At 31.4% G+C, this 11,576-nt stretch overlaps 3 protein-coding genes across 3 annotated transcripts; all 3 read left to right on the top strand.

Moving 5' to 3' along the window:
• Nucleotides 1-943: 943 nt before the first annotated feature.
• On the top strand, nt 944-1,354 carry LOC115694973 (uncharacterized). The gene has a single exon (XM_030622076.1). It carries the CDS (start codon nt 944-946, stop codon nt 1,352-1,354), a length of 411 nt encoding a protein of 136 aa, XP_030477936.1.
• Nucleotides 1,355-4,384: 3,030 nt separating this feature from the next.
• LOC115695627 (temperature-induced lipocalin-1) lies at nt 4,385-6,246 on the top strand. Its single transcript, XM_030622681.2, has 2 exons — nt 4,385-5,001; nt 5,724-6,246. The coding sequence occupies exons 1-2, from the start codon at nt 4,624-4,626 to the stop codon at nt 5,904-5,906; spliced, it is 561 nt and encodes a 186-aa protein (XP_030478541.1). The 5' UTR covers nt 4,385-4,623; the 3' UTR covers nt 5,907-6,246.
• Nucleotides 6,247-6,935: 689 nt separating this feature from the next.
• Nucleotides 6,936-8,114, top strand: LOC115725542 (temperature-induced lipocalin-1). The gene is made up of 2 exons (XM_030655098.2): nt 6,936-7,433; nt 7,671-8,114. The coding sequence occupies exons 1-2, from the start codon at nt 7,062-7,064 to the stop codon at nt 7,854-7,856; spliced, it is 558 nt and encodes a 185-aa protein (XP_030510958.1). The 5' UTR covers nt 6,936-7,061; the 3' UTR covers nt 7,857-8,114.
• Nucleotides 8,115-11,576: the final 3,462 nt, after the last annotated feature.

Genomic DNA, 11,576 nt, shown 5'->3' with positions numbered 1-11,576 from the left:
CATTATATGTCTAATTAATAAATATATCAAATGACAATATTATTTAATAATTATTTTTTAGTTATTAAATAATTAGAATTGGCATTTAAAAGGTTAAATTGGAAAATTGGCATTTTTGAAAAAATGGGAATGAGAAATAACAAAATGGGAAAGTTGCAAAGTGAGGCCCAATTTCCTTAAATGGCCCCCCACTATGCAAAGCCTTTTACCATTTTATTTTTCCATTATTTTAATGCCATACAATTCTAACCTAAACTTAGAGGGCATTCTATAAATAGAAAGTGTTGGCTTCAGGAAACTCAATGACTTTGCACATTTGTTTCTTTCAGAAAAGCCTAGCCGCCCCCTCTCTCTCTTTTCTTCTCTCTAATTTCGAAATTCTCTTGAGTGATAGAGTAGTGCCCACACACATCAAGTGGTACCTCAATCATAGTATGTAAGACTGTGGAAAATCAGCATCAAAGAAGGAGAGAAGGAGATCCAGATTCAGATCTTGATAATGCTCTGCTACAGAAAGGAATCAAGGGCTAGAGATCTGAATGGAATGAGTCATTATATTCCGCTGCACCCAATGTAAGGTTTTCTTAAAACTCTTATGTGTTTATTTCATTGTTTTAGAATTCATATTAGGATGTTAATGAAACATACTTGGTAGTAAATCCAGATCCTGGTAAAATATTTCCAACACTTACAGCACTGAAGTCTGAACCCTAATAAAAGCCCAAGCAGTGATGGCATGTCAGCCATGTTTTATCAGAATTATTAGCATATTGTGGGTTCAACGGTTACCGAAGTCGTTTTAGGTGTCTTGAATGATGGTCACAGTATGGATTTGATCAACATGTCAATTATTACATTAATTCCAAAGATCAAATCACTCTATGGTATGGGTGATTTCCTTCCAATTAGCTTGTGTAATGTAATCTACAAGCTCATCTCAAAAATGGTGGTGTTAAGATTCAAGGAAGCACTTCCACTAGTAACCTCTGAAACAAAAAACGCCTTCCTCTCAAACAGACTCATAAAGGACAACATCCTTGTAGCCTTTGAAATTGTGCACCACATCCAACACAAGACAATGGGTGTTAAAAGTTACTCAGCTCGCAAATTTGATATGAGTAAAGCATTTGATCGAGTAGAGTGGTCTTATCTTTGGGTAGTAATGAAGAAAATGGGCTTTGATAGAAAATGGATAGCTTTGATTCAACATTGTTTGTCATCCACAAATTTATCTTTCTCACTTAATGGTGAAGTTACGGATTATGTCAAACCAACAAGAGGCCTTCGGCAGGGGGGATCCCCTTTATCTCTTTTTGATTTGCTTAGAAGGGCTTTTAAGATTACTACAAAATGAGGAAGTGATTGGTAATCTTCAAGGTTTACGTATTACAAGAAGAGCACCTTCAATCTCACACTTATTTTTTGTTGATGATAGCCTGTTATTCTATGAAACCACACATGCGTCTATTATGGAAATTCGGAGACCTTTGGACATTTATCATCGAGCTTAGGCCAAATACTTAACAATCAAAAATTAGTTATGTCTTTCTCTCTATATACTCCAGATGCAGTGCAAGACTTCTTTCATCGGACTTTAAAGATGCTAATTAGTCAGTGCCATGAGCGTTATCTTGGATTGCCTTCCTATTTAGGCCGAGACAAAAAGGAGTTATTCAGTAACATCAAAGAACGTGTTTGGAAATTGATGCATGCTTGAAATGAAAAACTGTTCTCGATTGGTGGTAAAGAGGTGTTACTTAAAGCGGTAGTTCAATCAATACCAACTTTTGCTATAAGTTACTTCCGTTGAACAAAGACCTTCTGTCAACAATTGAAAAGTATGATAGAAAATTTCAGTATAATGTTCATTTATGACATCTCGTATACACATCATCATAAAAGGGGAAGATGTACAACAGGCGTTATGTGACTTTATTGGAAGTAAAGATATGTTTTTTGGGTATGAGTTATTGTTAACCCTAAAAATTAGTACCTCTAACTAAGGTTAGTCGACTAATAGTCAAAGGACTAACAAGAGTGCATTTGACAAGCTTACTCACTCGGCATCATGCATATCTCAAAGTCACTATAAATACTTACGAAACTCAAGGACCAATCCCGTGGGGATCTACAAATAAGAGATGGAAAAAGGCAAGGATGTGAATAAGTGAAGTTACGGATGGGAACCAGGGTTGCAGATGCATGTGTGTTGTGTGTGTGTGTGTGTGTGTGTGTGTGTGTGTGTGTGTGTGTGTGTGTGTGTGTGCGAGTGTGGGGGCTCGCGTCGAGCCCATGTATAGGGGGCTCGCATGGGAGTCATGGGTGTGTGCGTTGTGTGTGTGTGCGCGCAAGTGGGGGCTCGCATGCGAGCCGTGGGTGTGTATGTTGTGCGTCGTGTGTGTGTAAGGGCTCGCATGTGAGCCCATGGTGCATGAGGGCTCGCATATGCATGTGTGTGTGTGTGTGTGTGTGTGTGTGTGTGTGTGTGTGTTTTGTTGTGTCGAGTGTGTTGAGTTGTGTGTGTTGTGTGTGTAAGGTGGAGCAAAGGTGAAATTTGAATACGCGTTGAAGAGAATGTCGTTGGAGGAGGAATCAAAGGATAAGGTGTGCAAGGGAAAAACATACAACCACGCCTTCTGAAAGTAAGGAGGTACGAGTAGTAGATGCACCACACTTGTAAGATCTGAGGACCCAACCAAGGGTATGCACCACCTATGCGACTTGGGACTACCTGACACCAGACAAGGGTACGAGGCACAAGACCACCTCCTGCACCTGCAGTTTGCTTTTTTGGGACCACCATGTAACTCAGGCCATTAGAGCCTATAAATACCCCATTCACAAGTGTGAGGGCGTTGATTGGAAAATCAATGGTGTAACTCACATACTGAATGCAATAGAAAGAAATCATTCACTTACTCAAGAAATCTTTTAGCCATTGAAATTTATTTTTTTAATCTACTTTTATAAGGATATATTTTTTCATGTTTTCATAACTCTTAAACACTTAGAGTAATTTTAGAATATTAATGCAATTCATTTATTTAGAGAACGTAAATGTGTATTTATTTAACTTGTCAATTTAATTTTTAATTATGCTTATTATATATAATTTATACTTAATTTAAATAACATTAATAATAAAAAATATATATGAAAAAAAATATGAAATATATATAAAAGGAACACTTCTCAATGGGCATTACTCATTGATAGAAACTAAATAAATTTAACTATAAAAATTAATTTTAAAAATATTATACCATTAGATTTTGATCTAATAACGAATAATAAAAGAGAAATTTTAATTATATGCTTAATTTAACTACTTAATTAAAAAAATATTAAAAAAGATCTCCTTTTACATTATATCAAAAATATATTTATGTACAAAATACTTAAGTCATATCAACATTTTTTTTTTGCTAAAAAACTTTTTTCTTAATTTTTTTTTCAGCCGATTGAATAAACACAACCCATAAATGAGAGATTTTTTTAATTAAATAAAAAAAATTAAGTATAAAAACTTATATTTTTTTAATACTATCCATTTATGGGTAATACCCATTAAGAGTGCACCCATATATAAAATTTAGATACGAAAACATATATATGAAAAAAAAAATTAGATTTTAAATAATGTTTTTTTTTAATAAAAATCAGATATTACATGAAATGGTGAAACTGAATTAAAGTCATATGAGACCCCTATAACAACGGTTATGTAATAACACCACAGGGGATCTCATGGCATCAGTTATTTGATAATAATCGACGTTATAAGGACTATAGAGCTACGGTTATTTCATAATAACCGACGCTATAGGGATCTTATGGCTACAATTATCCCACACCCCCTTTAGTCACCCATAGAACAACGTCGGTCGCAAATTTTGTCAAATCCGATACCTTATATGCTAACAAAAAAATGCCTCTAAAACCCTTTTTTTTAGTAGTTTTTATTTGTAGTAGTGAATAGTGATACAAATTAGTATTAACCAAATATATATTAAATGTTTCTTATTATATATAACTTCTTAAGTCTATAACTAACTTTGGCATTTCAAGATTTAGAGAGTTCAATTTCACAGACAAATAATTTTGATAATATACATCATATATCGTATAAGATTAAATTGATTGGTTCTTATTATAAGGACTTGAAGAGTGCACTCATAAATCTTTCCTCTTTTCCCATCATGAGTATGACACATTTGGTTGGTTTCACATGAAAGTGTACTAATTCTTCTACTTCTTCACTAAGTTAGCCAAAACTTCTCAATTTTGATTACAACACCCACCTTATATGCTTTTTCCTTCCTCTCTAAGCAATAAAGGGTCTCTTCCTTCTTGGGGTCTTTAATTAAACACATAACAAAATCAACACAAAATAAAAAATAAAAAACCTGAAAACAAACAAAACAAACATAAGGAAAATATATCAACAATGAATAAAAACAAGAATCCCAGTCCCACCAGAACTTGCTCGTAGCTTCAACCTTCTTGACCGTACACGTGTCAGGACAAGAATGGTGCACATATATAAAAAGCCATAACCCCATCTCCATTTTCTTATCAATAGAGAAAAAGATTGAAACTTTGTGTGATTTTGTGAAACCCCAAATGGCGAATAATAAAGAAATGAGAGTGGTAAAGGGTCTTGATGTGGAGAGGTACATGGGAAGGTGGTATGAGATAGCTTCATTCCCATCATTTTTTCAGCCCAGAGATGGAGCTAACACAAGGGCTACTTACACTCTTAAGGAAGATAAGGCAACAGTTCATGTATTGAATGAGACTTGGAGTGGTGGTAAGAGAGATTCTATAGAGGGTATTGCTTACAAGGCTGACCCAAAAAGTGATGAGGCTAAGCTCAAAGTCAAATTCTATGTGCCTCCATTCTTGCCCATAATCCCTGTTGTTGGTAATTATTGGGTTCTCTATGTTGATCCTGATTACCAAGTTGCTCTCGTTGGCGAACCCACCAGGAAGTCTCTTTGGGTATGCTTATTGCTTATTACTATTCTCTTCTCTTTTTCAATATTTTCTAAGTAGTAACATGTTGTTAAAAATCTCTAACTACTCAAATTAAGATACTTTATAGACTATAGTAATAGTCTTACATATTGTGTTTAATAGTAAATAGTAATGACCATTGCTATTAATATGGTAGTATTTTTTTGAATAATTAACGTTTTTTATAATAATTATTAAATCAACATATGAATTAATTATATACTTAATTATACTAATAATATGGCTTATAATAGTATAGGACACCTATTTTAGCATCATTAACAAAACATAGAGTTGAGACTAATAAAACTATAAAAGTAGTATTGAGTTATTTAATATTGAATCATTATACTTTGTTTAATAAGTTATAAAAGAAATTAGAAACTATACTCACTATTATTGACTGTTGAACACTTTAAAATGTTAAACATAGGAGCACACTTAATTTGGAGGCTTAGGGTTTAGAAGTTTGTGGAGAAGTTCCAATAAGATGGTGTTTTAATCTCTTTCTTTCTTTCGTTTTTTATACAACACACTTTTTTCTAGTGCCATCATAATAATATCTTGTAATTGGCTGTAAAATTTTGATATTAAGTGTAATTGGGACACCTAATTATTTTTAATTAATAGGTTATTATGTAGTTAACTGTTAAATAAATACCACAAATTCAATTAATTGTGTTTGGGGGCATATTTTTATTTTGTAGATATTGGCGAGAAAGACACATATAGATGATGAGATATACAATTTAGTTGTTGAGAAAGCCAAAGAAGAGGGATATGATGTGACCAAACTTCACAAGACTCCACAGAGTGATCCTCCACCAGAAGGAGAAGGACCCAATGACAACAAGGGTATTTGGTGGATCAAATCCCTCTTTGGAAAATAGTCATTATTTAATATACACATTACATTATGGTCTCCAATCCATAATGCACTATTACTACTACTATTATTATTAAAGAACATGAAATTAGGATTTTATTTTTCATGCATATGTTTTTCTTCAGTCTTTTTCTGTTGTGAATAGCAGTTAATTTATGCAAATTTTAATCTTATTGTTGTATTTTTATTTATAGGCTTCAATAAAAGTACTTTAGTTGTAGTTTTTCTATGTATTTTTGCTGTGGTGATGCAGTTAAATTAATTACTCAATCCTAAAATATTATATTAAGTGATGTAGTAGGGCATTTTAGCCAATCACATATAATTAAAACAGAATGTTTGTGTAGTCTTTTGGGGTATAAATGTTTTGAACTAATTTCTATTTTCTAAATGATGAGATTGGTATTTTTTTCTATAAAAAGAGAAAAGGAATAGAAAATGAGATTAGAGGAGTGCTACCGTCAACCTCTTGTTACAATCTCTTAGTCAATTTTTACGTTCAAAAACATATGTCGGAATATTTTTTTTCAAATTTTTTTACAGGGTTATTCGTTATGCTTACAACATCATCTCTGTAAATTTTTGAAAAAATTCGAATAGTTTACAGTACCGAAAATACGTTTGAAATTTTTTGAATGCGCGTGGTAAACTTGAATATCAAAAACTCTATTTTCGATATTGCAAACTATTCGGAATTTTTTAAAAATTTACAAGAATGATACTGTAATTATAACAAATACTGTTATGAATAAAATTATTTGGGCATGTGATTTCAAACATAAAAATTGATTAATTAAGAGATTGTAATAAAAAGTTGTAATTAGCATTTATTTATTAATAAGAAAAATCATTGACAAGAAAGAAACCATGTGTTATGCTTATGCTTTTGCCCACAGGAAAGAAAATCTTCACAAAATAACAAATTTTCAATTATCTTTTCTAAAAAAAATATATCTAACAATTATAACATCCTAGAACCTGCTGGTAGCTTCAATCCTTTCAGCCGTACACGTGTTAGGATAAGAAAGCTCCACGTATAAAACGGAATATACAAACCCATCTCCATTTTCTTATCAAAAAGAAAAGAAAAACAGAGCATAAAAGAAGAAAATATTGAAAACTCTTCTCTCTCTCTCACTCAATTCTCTGAAATCCTGAAATGGCGAACAAAGAAATGGAAGTGGTGAAAGGTGTTGACATAAAGAGGTACATGGGAAGATGGTATGAGATAGCTTCATTCCCATCAAGGAATCAGCCCAAGAATGGGGTTGACACTAGGGCTACCTATACTCTCAATGAAGATGGGACTGTGCATGTCTTGAATGAGACTTGGAGTGATGGTAAAAGAGGCTCCATTGAAGGCACTGCTTACAAGGTTGATCCAAATAGTGATGAGGCAAAACTCAAAGTCAAATTCTATGTCCCTCCATTCTTGCCCATCATCCCTGTAACTGGTGATTACTGGGTTTTGTATATTGATGAAGATTACCAAGTAGCTCTCGTTGGCCAACCCAGCAGAAATTACCTTTGGGTATGCTTTTTTATTTATTTACAAAGTATTTGTTATTTAAAAATAGAAAAATGAAATTTGTGGTCAAAATAAAATATTGTTAAAAGGGCTTTTGGCTTTGAATATAATAATAAGTTTCCTTGATTTTAAAACTAAGCCAAAAACCCAGTTGTGATACTGAATTGGTTTTAATTAGTTCTGCATATTTATGACTGATTCTAAAGTTTATATCACAATTTTGTTGTTTTGGGTTATTAGATTTTGTCCAGGAAGTCACAAATAGATGATGAGATATTCAATGAGCTTGTTGAGAGAGCCAAATCAGAGGGATATGATGTGAGCAAACTCCACAAGACTCCACATAGTGATTCTCCACCAGAGGGAGAGGAAGGCCCCAAGGACACTAAAGGCATTTGGTGGATCAAATCCATCTTTGGAAAATAGATTTTAATATTATATAATATACCATAATATATGTTTGTTGCAGCATCTGAACATGGAAAATAGGATTTTCTCTTTTTTCATGTTTCTCTAGAGTCTTTCTACTGTGAATAGCAGTTATTTACTTGATGCAAAGTTTAATTTTTGGTATACTTATAGAATTTGATGGAATTTAGTTGTTTTTTTTTTCTGTGTATTTGTGTAATGATGTAGCCTCAGTACTGAATAGTATGTTTTTGAATGTAATTTTATTTTTTTTAATATTTTGTTGAAGATGAGATTGGTATTGTTATAAGAAAGAAACCATTTTCTATAATGGAAAATGTCTCAATGTTGATAACACCACAACCCACGTTATGCTTTTCTTCTTCTTCAAGCACATGTCTCTTTCTTGGGTCCTTATTCAAACACAAAATATTACACATATTTTGAGGTTCAACTGTCTTTTTTAAGTAGGGATATTAGTGACATAAGCTGAACATGCTAGTGCCACTACAAGAAATGTCATGTGCCAAAAAAAGTTGGTATTGCGCTGGTAAAATAGAATTTACTTATAACGTGTTGGTAAAAGGGGGTTGGCAAATCAATATTGGTATTAGAACTTTTACCAGCATAAAATGAAAAACGTTGGTAAAAATGATTTTTCCCAGCGCGTAAATGCGCTGATAAAAGTTAAATTTTAGCCACTGTAAATGTACGCTGGTAAAATTTTGACCTCTTTGCCAATGCAGTTTACGAAATGCGCTGGTAAAAGTTACTTTTATTAGTGTAATAGAAAATTGTGTTGGTAAAAGTGACATTTCTTATAGTGTACTACTAACTTTACTAAATATTGTTTCACTTGCATATTTAATCCTCCAACTTTAAAATTTAGGTAAAAAATTTTAAATTACTAGTAACAAATTTAAAGTGTAATTCGATTAATTGTCACTATATAATGTTTATGTGTATACTGCATTTAATATTATTATTTAAAAATTATTTTTAAAATTAAATAAAATTATAAAAATGAAAATAAGATATTTAAAAAAAAATATATATTATAAATTTTAAAATAATTTATATACTTGTGCACTAATATAAATTTGACATAAAAATGTACATAGAAGCGGTCTATATTGACAATTAAGTGTATATTGACAATTAAGTGTAAAAAATGAATTTAAATTTAAAAATTTAAGTGTAAGTGGAATAATTATTGAGAGTTTTAGCCCAAAAAAACTCTAAATTATATTTAGAACTTTAGGAACTTATAAGACATTCTAGAAAGATTGTAATGATTGAGAACGTATGACAACTTAGATGATGGTTGTAATCTAAACCAGTCTCAATCCGGAAAGTAATAAGAGTATTAAAATTACAAAACTGTTTTGTAAATAATGAGTCAAAACAGAATATATACTTATATTAAAGAATTAGTCAAAGTTAAAGAATAATTAAATATATTATTTTACTACTCTATTAGGAAGGTTATCATTTTTGGAAAATTACCACTTTACTATTAGGCAGTGTAGCTATAGTTACACTGTTGGAAAATTCTGTCTAATAATCTTTCTACTAAAGCTAGGCTCAGCTTTCTTCCTAGTGATAGTCAAGTGTGCATCTTTTGCAACCTATTTTGCTATTGTAGTTTTACTCGATGCATCTGGTTTAGAAGTTGATGGTGTTAGACATTTATATGTATAAACTGAAATATATGTATGTACATATAAAATGCGGAATAAACAAATATATACACTATATAACTTAAGGATCGAAATACCTCCAGCCATTGAATCTTTGAGCTTTAGTCCCACATAAGCTTGATCTGCAAAAGAAACCGATTGATGTGGGTAATCGGGCTTCCTCGCTCTCTCAACTCTCTTTAGATGGATTTTGCTGTTATGAACAGAATGAGAAAGGAGCTCGGGGACCGAGACCCTATATTTATAGGTGAGATACTCCATCAGTATCTGTGCCACATTAATTGTCAGAATATTTTGACAATTAATTCAGGAAATCAAATTAGGTAATGAATATTTAAATCTGACCATATATAGAATATTACGTAAATGATTTTGTCCAGATTCAATGAATATAAAATATTCATTTATCACAAAATCAATTATTTATTTTATTTCTTTAAATAGAAATTTATTTCCTTGAATAGAAATATATTTCTTAAAATAAAAATATTCTTATATTCTCCCACTTGGTCAGCATTTAAACTAAAACATTCAAACCCAAACGTTCCTCATTATATAATAAACATACGAATCATAGCGACATGTCCTCATTATAAGTCGAGTATTATCTTCCATGTATTACGATATATTTATTATATAACAATGTACTTTATGTGGCAATGTACTTAAGCGAATAAACCCTAACCCTTATGTTTATTCAGGTCCTCTTACGATAATTTTCTCAGATGAAATTAAGGTGCACATAAATATGAGAAAATATCGAAATTAGAGTTTCATTGAATAATTTTTGGTTGTACAAATAAAAAAAACTGCATATGGGTTAACTGAATCCCATATTTACTTTATGATCCTTGAATTTGTGTTGCGGCATGCCTTTAGTCAAGGATCTATGCGAACACCCAATTCAGTTTGCGTGATTAATGACCACTTATCACGCCTTTTTATGGCTAAATACTTAATGTCGATATGCTAGCTTCGACCAGTACTCTTAGAGTTATTAGCCATAAATATTGTAGCTGAATTTATCGCAAAATTTTCTTAATGGCCTAATGAAACTGTAATTCTGAACTCTAGGCCTACTATGAAACTCTATAATACATCATACGAGATGTATCCTCAAAACAATAAATGAATCTGACTTCTATAGTGGAAATAACAATCAAGACTCTCTACAATGTAACTTACTGGTAATCTTAAGGACGTAATAAAATATTAATTTACGTGAATCAATACAACCAGTGAAGTATGTTAGAATCTAATTGGTTAACTATATTTCCAGATGGTCAATTCATCTTAAAATATGTATGAATATAATTTTTAGTATCTTAAAGATACCTCATCACTTTGTATGAAGAATAAAGTGGTCTTAACTTTAGTTATTCTGATACTACTTAACGATCCTGAAACAAATGTAATGCAAAGTCTTATTCAAACTCTTAGGCATACATTAGGCTTCTAAAATAGAAGCAAATGAATGTTCTTAATTTATTCTCACTCCAGATCATTTTTCAGATGCTGGTTCGAGTTGAATTTATCACACTTAAAGATAAAAGTTATATCTAATGAATAATACATAATTTTATTTAATCAGAGATGCTGTGGCTACTCTCTAATTAATTAAAATTATATATATTATTTATATTCCTTATCTCAAAATAATAATTTAAGATATGAATGATTTCAACTTATATAGAAAACTTTTATCATCATTTGCAAGTAACATACTGTCGATGTATAAAACAAATATTACTCCCACTAACTTTCTGGTATATAATTATTTCCATAATTCTCTTTTCAAACCTAAAGAAAAGATGATATAATACCAATTTGTGAGATGTTTGTTTTAATCTATAGGTAGACACTTTAAGCTTGCATATGTTCACCACTATTAGATGAAAATCTTTATGGCAGTCTATATACCTTCTCCTCTAGTTCACTATTTGGAATTGATTAATGAATTAAAACAAGCAACAAATGCCAAGGTCTATAATAGAATCTTTTATAAAAACAAGTGAGAATGTAAATCTCCTTTGTTATT

This window comes from Cannabis sativa, chromosome 6 (assembly GCF_029168945.1).
Source record: "Cannabis sativa cultivar Pink pepper isolate KNU-18-1 chromosome 6, ASM2916894v1, whole genome shotgun sequence".
Lineage (NCBI taxonomy): Eukaryota > Viridiplantae > Streptophyta > Magnoliopsida > Rosales > Cannabaceae > Cannabis > Cannabis sativa.
This window is presented reverse-complemented; position numbering and strand designations above follow the sequence as displayed.